Source organism: Cyprinus carpio, chromosome A4 (genome assembly GCF_018340385.1).
Source record: "Cyprinus carpio isolate SPL01 chromosome A4, ASM1834038v1, whole genome shotgun sequence".
Lineage (NCBI taxonomy): Eukaryota > Metazoa > Chordata > Actinopteri > Cypriniformes > Cyprinidae > Cyprinus > Cyprinus carpio.
This window is the reverse complement of record NC_056575.1, coordinates 10,770,622-10,785,924: the sequence shown is the minus strand read 5'-3', so window position 1 is coordinate 10,785,924 and position 15,303 is coordinate 10,770,622. Positions and strand designations below refer to the sequence as shown.

At 38.1% G+C, this 15,303-nt stretch overlaps 2 protein-coding genes across 4 annotated transcripts; both read left to right on the top strand.

Annotated features, from left to right (window-relative positions):
- Positions 1–468: 468 nt before the first annotated feature.
- Positions 469–3,704, top strand: LOC109071488 (lumican-like). 2 transcript variants are annotated; one of them, XM_042740387.1, is made up of 4 exons: positions 469–549; positions 631–688; positions 1,581–2,486; positions 2,567–3,704. In XM_042740387.1, the coding sequence occupies exons 3-4, from the start codon at positions 1,607–1,609 to the stop codon at positions 2,719–2,721; spliced, it is 1,035 nt and encodes a 344-aa protein (XP_042596321.1). In that variant the 5' UTR covers positions 469–549; positions 631–688; positions 1,581–1,606; the 3' UTR covers positions 2,722–3,704. The 2 variants fall into 2 exon arrangements, with proteins under 2 accessions (XP_042596321.1, XP_042596329.1); XM_042740395.1 differs by lacking the exons at positions 469–549; positions 631–688 and adding an exon at positions 709–833.
- A 3,483-nt stretch (positions 3,705–7,187) lies between these two features.
- Positions 7,188–13,924, top strand: LOC109078217 (keratocan-like). Of its 2 annotated transcripts, XM_042740373.1 has the most exons (4): positions 7,366–7,501; positions 9,784–9,944; positions 11,011–11,885; positions 12,459–13,924. In XM_042740373.1, exons 3-4 carry the CDS (start codon positions 11,024–11,026, stop codon positions 12,620–12,622), a joined length of 1,026 nt encoding a protein of 341 aa, XP_042596307.1. In that variant the 5' UTR covers positions 7,366–7,501; positions 9,784–9,944; positions 11,011–11,023; the 3' UTR covers positions 12,623–13,924. The 2 variants fall into 2 exon arrangements, with proteins under 2 accessions (XP_018949068.2, XP_042596307.1); XM_019093523.2 differs by lacking the exon at positions 9,784–9,944 and having other exon boundaries at positions 7,188–7,501.
- The last annotated feature ends 1,379 nt before the right edge of the window (positions 13,925–15,303 follow it).

Sequence of the window (15,303 nt, the reverse complement as noted above, 5' to 3'; positions counted from 1 at the left end):
ACGGTTATGTAAGACTGGTTTGGCCCACTACCCTCTTATTTGGTCAGTTTTTCCAAGTCTTTTTTACATCCCAGTAGTCTAATAGCAGGCAGCTGCCATTGCAAGTAGCCATTTTTTTTTTTTTGGTTTGATGATTTTCCAAATAGTTTCATTAACCTTTGTTTTGTTAAGAATATTTATGTATTTATTTATTTATGAGGAATGCTTAGCATTGGGTATGATGGAACCGACGGTGGATGTGTTTGTAGGCTTATTTGTGTCTCACACGCAATTGTTGAATTGTTTTTAGGGATTGTTTGGAAAGGATGGGATGGAAAAATGTGCGCGTGTGTGTGGTGACTATACAGGTATATATATATATATATATTGTGCAAACCATCCTCAGTTAGTCTTTATTCCTTTCTGTGATCCCTGAAGAACTACATGTACCAAACTGCTTTGCTACACCTGAACCTTGATAGAATCCATATGTTTCTCAGTGAACAACTGCTGACATCTACACACTAGAACTGCCTCACTGCTGTTTTCTATCAATCTTGGGCGACTAAGGTCTGGCTTGAGTGTCTGTCTCTCTTTTTTCTCTCTCTCTCTCATTCTCTGATTTCTCCCTCCCTTTCTCTTTCTCTCCAGAGTCCTCGGGCCGCACACAACTCTTCCTGAAGTCGTGCACAGAGAGCGAAGCAGGAAGGTAAGGATATCTAGCATCTGCGTTTATGAGTTGAAAGCTCATGCTCACTTTTGTTTGGTCTGGATGAGATTATCAGAAATCTGCTTGGCAGATTTTTGGGGTGGACAGAAGAAAAAGCATGATCATATTGCAGATATTCAACTTGGTAATGTTTGAGAAGCTTCCATGCATGCATTTCATTCAAACCATGATGTTGTTATAAATATATTTTTTAAATAGTTTATTAATTATTGAAAATGCATGAGCTGATAGAATTACATGCATGAATTTTAAAATTGTGCACGAACAGAGAGAGAGATTATGCAATACTGGATTAAATTTGGCATTTTCCATGAATTGTTATACACAAGTACAGTTACAAAATTCCATGCATGACACCTGATGTAATTTATTCTTGTTTTCTTTTAACTTTCGTGAAACATTAATTGATTAGCCAATATTATAAATGTACTCTTGCATTGCTCTTCTGAAGTTCTATCATTTGCCATTCAATAATTCTTCGGCATAGCATGCAAAGACAAAGTGTGATATAGGTATGAGGTAAGGTTAATGTAACTTGAGATGAACTTGGATCTGCACATAAGCAATGTGGGTCTAATTTGCAAAGGAAGGAATGACTGACTGGGCCTATTTGCATTCTTGAAGATGAAGTCATCAGTTTCCATTAGAACAATGTCTCTGGGTTTTGTTTATGTCTGAGGTTCACCATATAAGTTCTGTTATTATTGAACTTTTTTTTCACATTTTAATATTGCGTCTTATGTAACAATGCAAACTTCTCTTCTCTTCTCTTCTCTTCTCTTCTCTTCTCTTCTCTTCTCTTCTCTTCTCTTCTCTTCTCTTCTCTTCTCTTCTCTTCTCTTCTCTTCTCTTCTCTTCTCTTCTCTTTCAGGTTTGATTTGACTAAGTTGTTCAGCCATGTTTGCTCTTGGCTTCTTCCTGTTGGCTGGACTGCTATGTCAGAGTTTGGGTCAGTACGAATATGATGATGAATACTACTTCCCCTCCGCACCAGTGGAGGGACTTTCTACTCCAACTTGCTCCCAGGAGTGTGAATGCCCCCTGAGCTTCCCCACAGCGATGTACTGCAACGATCGCAACTTGAAGTTCATCCCTATTGTGCCAAGTGGCATTAAATACCTCTACCTACAAAACAACCATATTGAGGAGATCAAGACTGGCGTGTTCGACAACGCTACCGACCTTCGCTGGCTCATTCTCGACAACAACAACATCACCAGCGACAAGATTCAAGCCGGTACCATTGATAAACTGAGCAAACTGGAGAAGCTCCTCTTCAGTAATAACAAGCTGACCAAAGCCCCTGGTCCTCTTTCAAAGTCTATGGATGAGTTGAAGTTGATCGGTAACCAGCTGAGCTCATTCCCTTCTAACACCTTGTCTGGGATGGAAAACCTAACCACCCTCCACCTGTCCAAGAACAAGCTGACCACCGAGAGCATCACAGGTGCCTTCAAAAACCTGAAGTCCCTCGTTCTGCTGGATGTGAGTGAGAACAAGCTCAAGAAACTTCCCTCGGGAGTTCCACCTTCCCTTTTGATGCTCTACGCTGACAATAACGACATAGACAGCATTCCTAATGGCTACCTGGCCAAGTTGCCGGCCCTGCAATACCTGCGTGTCTCTCACAACAAGCTGGTGGACTCTGGAATCCCTGCAGGTGTGTTCAACGTGTCTTCTCTTCTTGAGCTCGACCTGTCTTTCAACAAGCTGAAGAGCATCCCAGAGATCAACGAATCACTTGAGCATCTGTACCTGCAAGTCAACGAGATAAACAGTAAGTCTTACTCCATTTCCATCTGTTCAAGCTACAGATTTAGCATGTTTTTTACGCCATTCCGACTTCTGTTTCTTCAGAGTTTGACCTGACAAATATCTGCAAGTTCAGCTCCCCGGTCAACTACTCTAGACTGAAGACCCTGCGCTTGGATGGAAACAACATCACACACAGCAGTATGCCAGATGACACGGCTAACTGCCTACGCCAGGCCTCAGAGATCATCTTTGAATAAAGTCACATCTCGCCAGTAGTTTATCAAACACATATAGGCTATTGCTCTAATTAGACACTCTAATTGACATCTGTATTAATCATTCCGGCAAACACATCTGTTTACACGTTGACGACAATATTTTCTCTCTAAAATGTTGATGAACACATCTGTATGAAAAATGGGCAGAAGTAGTCTGGGATCTTGAAAATCTGGCACATAAAAAATCAGTCTTGTATGGTACTGTATGAAGAGTAGAAGTCGAATTAGAGAAGATATTCCCATCTAAAGAAAGACATATTTGTGCAAATTGTGAATAGCCCAGTGTGCACTCCATAAGAAGTTGCACTATATGTCATCTAACGGCATCTCAATATTTCCGCATGTTAAATACCTTAATCATAAAAAAATTGTAATCATGTTATTAATAAGCCTGCTGGTAAGGAAATGATATTGTTTAGTGTACAATTTATGGATAATAGCTATCTAGTTGTATATAAAATTGCTAAATGTGCAGCAATTTTGAAGGATATCCAACTGAAACTGAAATGCACACAAAACTAAAAAAAATATATATTGAGTCAATTTGCTGAGGTTTAGCTAACTGCAAAGTAAATCTAACGTTTTGTTTGTTTGTTTGTTTGTTTATTATTATTTAACTGAGGAATTTCAGTGCCAAAATGTTGTATTAATAGCAAATTAGTATCGGCTTGAATTTAATTTCTGAACTCTGCCAACATTTATACCATATTTTATCTGCATGCAGTTCAACTTATTTTGTAACAGCAATTGTTTTCAATTCTATGGTAAACAACATTTAATTTTTTTGATGTATTCAATACACCATTTCACATCATCTCCATGTTAGTCAAATCATTGAACCACAAGATTACAGTAACTTTGGCAGACTGTTGTAAAAGTTGTAATTTCCCTGATTTGTTGTTGTTTTTTTAAATAACAAAGCAGTTTTTTCGACTTTATTTGAATAAACCAGATTTCTTACATGTGTGGAGGGATACTGATGGTATAAATCCTAATAATGAAGTCACACGTAGAAATTAATATATTAACACACACCTTATTCATATAGCTGTTTGGGATGGAGAGAATCTTCTGGAATGAATCTGTTCTCCATATTCCTCATTTCTAGCCTTTCAGCCAAATTCATAGATAGACAAAATTCTATGAGTTTTGCCCTGTTTGAATCAGAGCCATGATGACAGAACTGCTTCCTGTAGGAAATGTGTTTTCTTCATGTCTCTAGCTGAAGTACAGGCTATGGATATAAATATAGTGATTGTAAGATGAAAAGGCTTTTGTATGGAAGAGCTTGTATAGGGTGTTATTTAACTTAATATCTCTGTCAAAGGTAAGAACATATCAAAGCAATGTTAAAGGCTATAGTAAGGGTTACTGAAGTAGTTTTAACAATAAATCCCAGTCTGTGATCAAATTACAAACTCTCAGACTATGTACTGAATTTGATGACAACCTAGATGGAGTATGCAGGTGTGTAGAAAAAATATTACATGGCCAACTATACATCTGCCATGTTGACATTGTCATGTGATGTAGCCCTACTAGTAAAAAGCACAAAAGGATTTACTTAAGTGTTAAACAAGAACAGTTCAGCCCGGCAGAACTAATTTCTTGGTACTTATAACACTTAAACTTAAAAAGAGCCACTCATTTTGCAGTGCTACACAATTTTTAATTCAACTTTTGGTCTTTTGGGACAGCAAAGTCTCCACTGGTTGCACATTTCAGAATCTCAGTGGGTTGGCGGATACAGAAGGTCATCTGGGTTTGACTCACTGAATCATGAATACTAAGCAGTCTGACCCAATCCTTCCCATTTGGCATACTTCTTTTGATAGTGTGTAGATTGGATGTTCGCAAATTCAGACGCAGGGCCAGTATTTGAGGTAAACATTCATTCCCTTCCTCAGCTCAGGACATAGCTTCATAAAATAAAATAATAAAATAGCCCAACAGTTCATTTTTCCCCTTTAACTCCTCCAGCCATCCGCTCCTATCTCTATCCCAAATCACACCTTTATGACAGGCACTTCAAAAGTTGCATTTAACATAACAGATATTTGTGCACAAGTCTGGGCTAGCACTAAAAATGAGTGTTTTATTTAAAACAGTAGAGTTGCAGGCATACAACCCAGCATTCCAGAGGAATGGAGGGTCTGGGGTGACCATGTGATAGTTATACAGAGAGACAAAGACCTTTGTCCATGTGTTAGAAACATAATGGATAGGCAGTTCTCGCTTTTTGTTTGAAATATCTTTACCACTTTATAGCAGCCTGAGCATTTAAGTTCACCACAAGCTGATTTTGCAGGACCAAACACACACACACACACAAAATGTATCACTTTTTTTGTTCTAGATGTTGATGTTCTGTCTCTTAACCCTCAGTCTTTCAAAACCCATATGACTTTATTCCGTGGAGCACAAAAGGATCTAATTCATAGTGCAGCATAGATTGAAAAATCAGTGCTTATGAGTTGCATGAGCTACTTTTATAATTCTTTTGTTAAGCTTTTTAGCAGGGTCTTGGTTAAATCCATCAATTGTTGACTGGATAAAGGCAGATCTAAATATGAGCTTGAAGTCGATTGTAAGGAAGCGGCAGAGTTAGAGAAGTCCAGCATTTTGATTTAAAGTCACAAGGTAAAAAAAAACAAAAAAAAAAACATGAGTTTCCATTGATTTGTTTTGTGTTTCATGGAAGAAAGAAAGTCATCTGAAACAACATGATGTCATCTTCATTTCCAAGCGAATTATTCCATTATTATAACCAAAGTGCATTGCTAGGATACTGTAATGTTGCTGTGCCACTGCAAAAACGATAACAATTTTATGTTGAAATGTCATATGTTTTGTGTGCAATTGAGGCCTTGCTAGAAAACCACAGTCTGTTATTCAGCGTCTACTAGACACTGGAGAGACTTGGTGGGGAAATGAGACCATTGTGATGTTTTTAGCTCATCCTCCTACAGCTGATCTCTTGAGAGAGAGAGGACACAAAAGTTTCCAGTTATTGTTTAGAATATGTCTGTTGTGCTGCACTGTCATGCTATGTGAAAACCCCTGACCCCCTGAGGGGATCAAATCTGTTATTTTTTATATACTGTATATGTGACGTTGTCAGAGCATTATAAACTTGATTTGTGTGGCTCTACACAGAGAGTTGGGAAAGTTGGGAATTTGTCTTTGATGTCAACATGAAATGGAAATTCACCCTAAATTCATCTTAATGAGAACGGTTCATCCATGCAACCGTTTTTAATTAAAAATGTCATCATTTGTCATGTTTCAGTGAAATGACAGACTTTTCTCAGAATTCTCCATTCTTTTAGTCTGCCAAAACCCCACACATTTTTTACAATCGACTGCAAGCTCTCATTCAGATCTGCCACTCAACAGATCTGCCACTCCAATCAACAACAAATGGGTAGAACTGAGGCTCTGCCACATTTTTTTTTTCTTCTATGATAATCATGACTACATAAAAATGTTGGAAGTTGCATAATATCTGTAAAGTATAAAGTGTAAAATTAAGAAGTGAGAAATGTTTAGGTGATTCTTTTACATCATGAGATCCAGACCCTGATCAGTCCAGTTTGTCATTGAATCGTTCAGGGGTACATTTCCCAAAATGCACCCCAGCTTGGTTTTGTGAACCAGTTCATGAATGATCAGTTCATGAATTAGATAAGACAATGCTATTGTTATTGTATTATTTTGTTTTGTTGTTTTGTTTTGGCATGGCATATGGTGTTGTGATATGGCATGTGTTGTTTGTTTTGTTGAGGTTGTGTTGTGTTTGATTTGATGATTCCAAATACTTAAGAACAGAAATCATGAATCCACTTTTATTCCAGACAATAGAATCCTTTCAACAGGACAGAGATGTGCTCTTTGTCAATCGTGCAGTGGAACTTTAATCAGTGTCCTACCCAAATCAAAGACCTTCTATATCCCACTTTCCTCTTCTCCATCTTGAAATGTCTACAACAGGATCCAGATGTTGAAACAGATGTCGCCTGGTTACTACTCACTCCCTTTACACTCATTGTAAAGCTATGTGCAACTCGTGAAGAGAGAGGAACCTGCTGGGATATGGTAAGAGTGCAGGATTAACTCTCTAACATCATTGTACCTTTCAACAGTTTTTGCATTCTAGCTTAATTCTACTTTTCACGGGTTTCCATGAGTGCAAAATGACAGCCAGATGATGTGCATTCCCCCAGGGCGGCCTAGTTTAATGGGGTGCAAACGATCCCTCAAAGTTGTGAGGGATGGAGACAAGATATGTCCATTGAAAAGAAAGGGTTAAATGTCTCAAAGCTACCTACAACTGCTTGGAGGGTTTCATTTTTGACAGGAGCCCCCACCTCTCGAGGCTCCACTGACCCACACTGCACAAAGAAAATAGTAAGAAAAGAGAAAAAAAAGTGCTGTGCTAGCAAAAAGTAACCAGTGCATGCTTGTGGAAAGACAAATCCACACATATCTTTCAAATTTTACACACCCCCTTATTCAAGATCACCAGCTGATGTCAAAGGTTTGGCCTTGGGGAAGTAACACTACTAACAATAGTAATCTAATAAGGCTGTGTATTCTGATGCATGCCTGGGCCAGAAAGAAAGTGGGAGAAACTGCAGACTGGACTCAACTGGAGAGGAGAGCAGGCGGGAAAGAGATTGACTGCAACCCCAAAACTGGAACCAGACACTTTGCCTCCACCTGCACAAACCAAAATCAGCTCTGTGATTGAGATGAGCAGGTAATCTTTTCATGTTTTTTTTTTGTTGTTGTTGTTGTTGTTTTTTGTTTGTTTGGTTGGTTGGTTGGTTGGTTTTTGGGTGTGGTGGTCATGCAATAGGGTAATTGGGTGGTGGGTGTTCATGGTTTTTATTTAGTTGAGTATTGAGATATTTTAAACACCACTTACTTATATTTTCCTTATACTTTCTAATTTTCTATGTACCTCTGCTGCATGACTTCATATAAGATAATGAATTTCGGATTTTAATTGTTATTGGGGAAAAAACATTATTGAATAATAATACATTATTGAGTAATAGCCAGGTACAGGATCATGAACTTGAAATGCGTATCTATTACGTATGTACTGGCATCTAGTTGCTTACATCGAAATAGCTTGTGTGATACAATACAAAAGTGCCAAAAAAGTAACATAGTGTTAGACATTTAACATGATAGCATGATAGCACATGGTATTTTTGAAATATCATGGTATAGATCAAAATACTATGGTATGATCATATCGCCCCTTTACCATGGTACCAGGACAATTTGTTTTTAAAGAAAAGTCTTAGATTTTGCTTGTGTAAGCAGTGAATTAATTATTTCAACCTTAATTAGTTTATCTTTTTGTAAAGCTAGAATTAATGGATGTTCTAAATATAAATTATATGCAGCTTTTTGATGTTGGCTAAAACAGTTAGACAATACAGAAAATTTCATTAGAGGTTTCTGTTCAAATCAAGTTTCTTAGAAGCATAAAGATGTGAAATTGGACAGTGGACATTTGGACGGCAAACTAGCCACAGAGCTAGAGCCAAATGTGGAACCATGTGTAATTAACATAACTGCCCCAAACAGGAAATTAAATCTCTTTGTTTGAGAGCATGTGTTTTCTTTTAGTTGAAGCATAAATGTTCAGCAGTTATCTTGACTATGCTGTCATTTCTCAGTCATAGTTTTTTTTTTTTTTTTTTACCATCTATGATGGATTTTATCCATGTTCTATATAATTTGAATGATCAACTTCTGTTCATCTCCATTCAAAGATGCTGGTAAATTAAATAATTTACTATTAAAGATATTAATTAACCACAAAGAGCAATCAAATTGTTTACCAGTCTCAGAGTTCAGAAAGTTTAGGTGCCTAGTAAGGTGTCATGAAGATACCCTCAAATATTTAACAGTTAGCATTAGTGCTTATCACTGAGCAGTTTGGACTGTTCTAATCATATGCAATCAATATGATTATTTAATCCCTGGCTTGTTGCTCTCATGCAAATTAGGACAGTCCATCTACCTGAAGACTGGGTGACTAGAAAATCCAGTCTGAAATCTGTAAGCCATGTCTAGTCTCACAGGTGTGGACATTAGAAAAGCTGGCACCAGCTATGGTCTGGGTTTTTTGTCGCAAACTAGTCGTAAACACAATAGGGTGATAAGGTTTAGTCATGTAGGGTGATCTTGGTCTCAGAGACTTATAGAGTGTCAAGTCTTTGATATTTTTCCCTGTTGACATGATGTATTTAATGAGTGTCTGAGTTTATTTATGCCATCATTAGAATAAACAGATATCCAAGATACAGAGTATTTTAATAGGCTTAAACCCCCTACAACTTGATGCTAATTGCTGCCCTGAGAATCACCTCGACATGTCCTGTATTTCACAGTCTAATGCTGTGTTGTAACATGCTAATGTTGTAGACCTAGACACAGATGCATTCAGTGTTTAAAGCTCATTTAGGTTCCTGTGAATAATAGGTTTTGAATTCTGTAATTGGATTAGGTTGATGTGTGAACTCTTTGCCCTTTAGACCACTGGTTCTAGCATAGAGCAGCACCATCCTTGACACGAGATGCTGGATAATAGACTGGATCACTAATGGTCATAGATTTCAACTGGAGGAGCCTATTACAGGTTATTACAAAGACAGAGTAAGTAGTTGTTGTCGTCAGCGGAATTGAGAGCAAGTAATGACACAACAAGATCAATGCTTGGCAGTCAAACAATGACACCATATGTGGCTACCTATGTCGACTACAAATCAGCCTCTAAATCCAGACTAGTGCTCCCGTGGGGACAGAATTTCAGCACACAGATTGTGCACATTAAATAACAAATGTGCAGACTTTTCTCATTACTCATTTTGCAACTGCAAGTATCTCCAAAAATAAAGCAGATAAATTATCATTTACCAGTCAAACTGGGAGTCCTTAACAAGGATGTGCAAAGATGTGCACATTAAATAATCCATCCTCACAGTCCCATCCTCACAGGATTATGACTCTTGATCTTGACAGGCTATGATTGGCTAAGGTTGTGTCTAGTGTGTCCACCTGTGAAGGGATCATGGGATGCCATTGCCACTACAAATAGGGGCAGGAGAGGGCAATATAGCTCAGAGTTGAGGCATCTGTACCCACAGCAAGAGATACAGTAGAAGAGCCCCAAGAAGACAAAGGTAAGACTTTAGCATTTGAAAATGTGCAATGGTAATGTATAGTTGAAATATCTTGGCAAAGACAGTGTCCACTTCTTCTATACCAATAGAAAGCCTTTGCCCTCCAGAACTGCATACTGTGAGCTAGGAGTCATTTTTTCTGTTTTAATCTTCATGTCTTTAATTTTATTTTGGATTTCATTTATGACACTAAAGTTTTCAACTGTTTTTTGATGCAGTTGTCCACAGAACTGGTTCTGCAAAGCCAGTATGGAGGTCATGATTTAAAAAAAATGTCTTGCTTTGAAAGACATTTACAGGTGAAGCTGGTCTGATCACTGTGTATTCAGGGCTTCTCTGTGGTTTAGTGCTGTCCATAGAAATCTATCTCCCGACAGTCACTTGGAGCTCAGGACCAAAAATTTAAACCAGATGAGAGAGAAAGCTCAGCTGTGAATATGTGTTAATGTATTATTTCTTGCATACACACTTGACAAAACTCAAACTTGCATTCGACAGAAAGGAATGTGTAAAGATGTGTTTTAAATTTGTGGAAATAGCTAAGTCTATTTGAAATGGGGGGGGGGGGGGTGGACCAAACGAATCAGCCTCTCTGAAATCAATCAATGGATGTAGGTTTTCATATTGCAACATGGGGGCCAGGTGTTGTTAAAAACCATGCCATGTTTGGTATACCTTGTGTATTCAGAACTAGGACATACCTGAACCCTTATGTTTGCCAGAGACTGTCTTCTTTGTGACTGTCTTCAGAAGGGAGATGAGTAGCACTATGCCAGGCTTAAGTCAATCAAGGTTGACCTGGCTGCATATTCTGAGTTTAAGAGGATTGCTACTTAGAAGATGAAGACACAGGGAATAATAAGTATGGGGACAAACATTGTTCCAGGCCATGGAACAAAGTAACTTACTGAAGGGAGAAGCACATAAGAGTTTGCAACAAGCCCAGTGAACTTGCGTGACAGGCTTGTTTGGAACTAAAATGAAGTCTCTAATTTTATTGTTATATGGTTTCAATATTGTAAACAGCTGTTTTTGTTTCTTCTTCTCTGTCTCTATCATTTTTCAGGTTAAACCTAACCATGGAGTGGCTCATGGTTGCATTTGTAGCCCTACTTTTGGCCAGCCAAGTCCACTCTGAAGAAATCCTATATGAGCACCTTATCTCTCAAATACAGGCATGTCCTAAAGAGTGCCACTGCCCTCCAAGTTTCCCTAACGCTGTTTACTGTGACAACAAGGGTCTGAAACGCATACCCGACATCCCACCCTACACATGGTACCTGTACCTCCAGAACAACCTGATTGATGTCCTGTCAGCTGACGCTCTGCGCAACGCCACACAACTGAGGTGGATCAACCTTAACCGCAACAAAATCACAAGTGAAGGCCTGGAGGCAGATGCTCTAAAGGCTATGTCCAATCTTGTTCACCTTTACATAGAAGACAATTTGCTGACTTCCATTCCATCTCCTCTGCCTGCTAAATTAGAGCAGTTGCGGCTCTCCCGAAACAGGATCTCAAAGATCCCACCGGGTGTCTTCTCTGGAATGGACCATCTCACTTTGCTGGATCTGCAAGGCAACAAGCTACAGGATGAAGCAGTTACTGAGGTCAGTCTGAAAGGCCTCAACAACTTGATCCAGATCAATTTAGCAAAGAATCAGCTAAATACCATGCCCCTTGGCCTACCACCCACAACCACACAGATCTTTTTGGACAGCAACAACATTGAAAAGATTCCGGCTGAGTACTTCAAGGGTCTTCCCAAAGTGATGTCTCTCAGGCTCAACCACAATAAGCTGGCTAATGGAGGCATCCCAAAAAATGTGTTTAATCTTTCTAGCATCCTAGATCTACAGCTTTCTCATAACCAGATCACAGAGATACCCATTATCTCTTCTGGCTTGGAGCACCTGCATTTGGATCACAATAAGATCAAGAGTAAGTCCACAGCCAAAGTTCTGAACATGCCCTGTTGTATGTTGTACATGTAGACTTCTTTTGTATTTTTTGCTAAATCATTTGGTAAACAGGTCTCTGTTCATACTGTTGTCCTTTTCTGGACAAAGGTCACGCTATGGTTGTATCCAAAGCATATGACTTTCTGCCATTAAATAAGCAATGTAGTCAATTCTTGCTTGATTATCTCTAAAGCTCTAAAGACTTTATGGTGCCTTTGGAAACCTGTCTGAAACTAGCTTCCTTAAGAAGTTCCTTCATAAGCAAAACACCACTTGTTAAGTTACCTGCTGACCGGAAGCAAGGAAGCCTCCCTAAGGCCCAGGTATACTTAATTTTCCACATTCTGCTCCATCTTGCACATCTGCAGATCCTCCTGATTACATAAATTACATAAATTATGGCACATGGACAGTGTGTAGACCATTGCAAAACATGGACAGCCGAAGTATACTTTGGACTTTAGACTTTGGATGCACCCTTAATTGTTTTATGCCTGCATGTCTGTGACTTTATCAGTAAAATGTGTTTTTTTTTCTTCTGTAATTTCCATAGGTGTGAATAGCTCTGACATCTGTCCACCTGGTGCACTCGATGATTATTTTGATGAGAAGGGTCCACGTCTCCGTTACCTTCGCCTTGATGGTAATGAGATCAAACCCCCTATTCCTCGAGAGCTGATGATGTGTTTCCGTCTCCTCAGGGCTATTGTAATATAAAGATGGCACACAATTTTGAAACCCCTGTCCATTTCATTTACCAGACCTGAAAATGTATGGAAACTAAAACACTTGAAAAGGGTCTAAAAAAAAGAGGATTATTTATTTGCAAAGTCAGAAAATAAATATTGAAAACTGTACACTGCTGAAAAGACCAACTGAGACTAGAATACATTTTCATGCTGGTCCAGATTGACTTATGCTGGTCTAGTCTACTGAAACTAAGCTGATCAAGCTTTTGACCAAGAAAGCCCTGTTAAATAAGCTAGTTAATAAGGCTGGTGAATATACCAGTATCAAAAATATGATATATTCAGGTGGTCTCCTATTCTGGTCTTTTCAGTGTGGTAGAGATCAACAAAACTGGTTTAGCATTTATGGATGGTTTCTCATGGCTATATAGTAAAACCACTGTGCCTTTCTTAATTTCATTAATATGGAAAACTAACAGACCTGTTTTGTGGGAAACACCATTATCTGTTAAATGTTCCGTATAATGAAGAGAGCTCCAAAACAATTGTCCTCATTCGCAAGAAATGTAATTTCCAAATCCTGTGCAAAAACTATTTTACTGCAAAAAAAATAAAAAATCCATCTCAGTAGGTGTATCATTACCCCAAAACTGTTTTACCTCCCCACACCATTCTGGGGTGTTTTTGGACAGAAGAGTTGTGGTCTGATTATGGAGCCAAACTGTAGTGAACTGGTAGTGAACTTAGTACATAGGGTTGTTTATTAGATTTTATTGAATGCATGGTTGTTCTTAGTACACACAGCACCAACAGAAGATAAACTTGCATTTTTTTTTTGTTGCCTCTGTTATAGTGACTGACATGTACTGACATTTAATATTTTTTTAAAATAAGTTTATTTCTACTTTTAAACATTGCTTTACATCTTTTTACAATCATTATTTCAATATTCAGTCAATATTTAGTACGACATCAATTTTGTAAGAAGCAGACTCTTTAGGACACAAAGATGTACTGTGACCTACTGTTTTAATAATTAATGTATTAATACAGTTTAATTATGGTACCACCCGTGAACCTTCTAGGCTGATTTTAAAATGTATTTTTCTCTAGAGTATAAAAATGTGAATATTCTTTTTCAACGTACAAATGTGACAATTATTTTTCTTTTTTTTTCATATTTATCACTTCAACCTTCTTTGGAGAAAAAAAATAATAATAATGTGGGATTAATGTCACGAATAGTGAGAACATTAGGATTGTCAGAGGGAAAATATAAAATGAGATTAACTTTTGTTTGATGTTCCTAATTAAACTGGTTTCAGTAGTCCAGCATTGTCTCTGCGTTGTCACTGATTCATTTGTTATTTTATATATCAAGCAGCCAGTCAACTATCCTCTTTTTAAAAGAAAATATAATTCACAAGCAATGTACTATTCTACAGTAATGTCACGTGATTAGACTTGTGATTTGTTTTAACTTGCACTCAGTTGTACCTTTTGCTGAACATTAAGTTTCAGTAAAAGCAATTCCCATCTATTAATGCAATTTGTTTAAGATTTTTAGATGTATTGCAAAACTTCTCATTAGAATGTGGTGTATGGGAAATACTGTACCAAGTACATCTTTATGGTCCAAGCAGGGCTCTGTGGTTACATAAATAAATAAAAAAACCTTTAATGCAAAACAAAAGTGTGCAACAGAACACTCTATAACATTTACTTTTAAATTTTTATACACATCTGACAGAGAGAAAGAGCAACAGTGTGTGTACAGTACCTGGGTATCAGGTGAAACAATAGCTTCATTTATTTTGCAAGGCCCAATACATATATTTTTGGTTGCATCTGTTACGCTGACTTTAGACATAACTGACTGTTACATTAAATCCTCCACCACACAGTGCAGGGCTGTGCAGCTTAAATTGATCGTGCAAGTAAACGGATTTCCTTGGCACCATCCAGTGGGTTTGCATGGATATCAATGCAATGCTCAGTCCAACTAGGGAACTTTTTAGTGTATTTGGTGTCCCTTAAAGCTCTATATAACTATAGAAAACAGGCTGTAATTAAATAATTTATTAATAAGTAAAAATAGTTATGTGTGTGTGTGTGTGTATAATTGAAGATGGCAAAAAAGTTTGAGAAAGAGATATGTTTTCACACCCATAAATGTCACATATAATCAAATAAAGTGAGATTAGTGGTTAAACATGTCAGCAAGACTGTGAGTGACACTTAAACATGTCAGTGTGACTGAAACAAAATGCAGTATGTGTCAGATGTTATTAACATCATTAACATAACTAATGCTGGATTTTTATTTCATGTGACTCAGCAAAAATATGATTAGCAGAGAAAGAGAATTAGTATGGAAAAATAGTCTGAGGCCTGTAAAAACATCCCACTGGGCATTAAGCAGGCACTTGTACGGCACTTCCTGATAGGTTAGCAGGTTTTCTGCAGTGCAGCTCTGCACAGAGGTACTGAGCAGGGTTTTAGCACCAAGTCCTGGCGCAGAGCAGAATGGAGGCCTTTTCTACCTCTCAGCATTGCACTAACAGAGGAGCCTCACAGAGGGCCCATTGTGCGCCGGGGCCTTGCAGATCCCTACATGAAAGCAGAGTATGCCTCACGCTCACCTTAGGAAAAGGAAGACAAATAGCTCATACTTAGGACTGAATAACTTATGTGTCTCTTCAGGAAACA

Coding starts and splice junctions, on each gene's coding strand:
- LOC109071488 (XM_042740387.1), top strand. CDS start 1,607: ATGTTTGCTCTTGGCTTCTTCCTGTTGGCTGGACTGCTATGTCAGAGT. Junction 2,487..2,566: donor GCAAGTCAACGAGATAAACA/GTAAGTCTTACT, acceptor CTGTTTCTTCAG/AGTTTGACCTGACAAATATC.
- LOC109078217 (XM_019093523.2), top strand. CDS start 7,344: ATGCCTGGGCCAGAAAGAAAGTGGGAGAAACTGCAGACTGGACTCAAC. Junction 7,502..11,010: donor TCTGTGATTGAGATGAGCAG/GTAATCTTTTCA, acceptor ATCATTTTTCAG/GTTAAACCTAACCATGGAGT. Junction 11,886..12,458: donor GGATCACAATAAGATCAAGA/GTAAGTCCACAG, acceptor TAATTTCCATAG/GTGTGAATAGCTCTGACATC.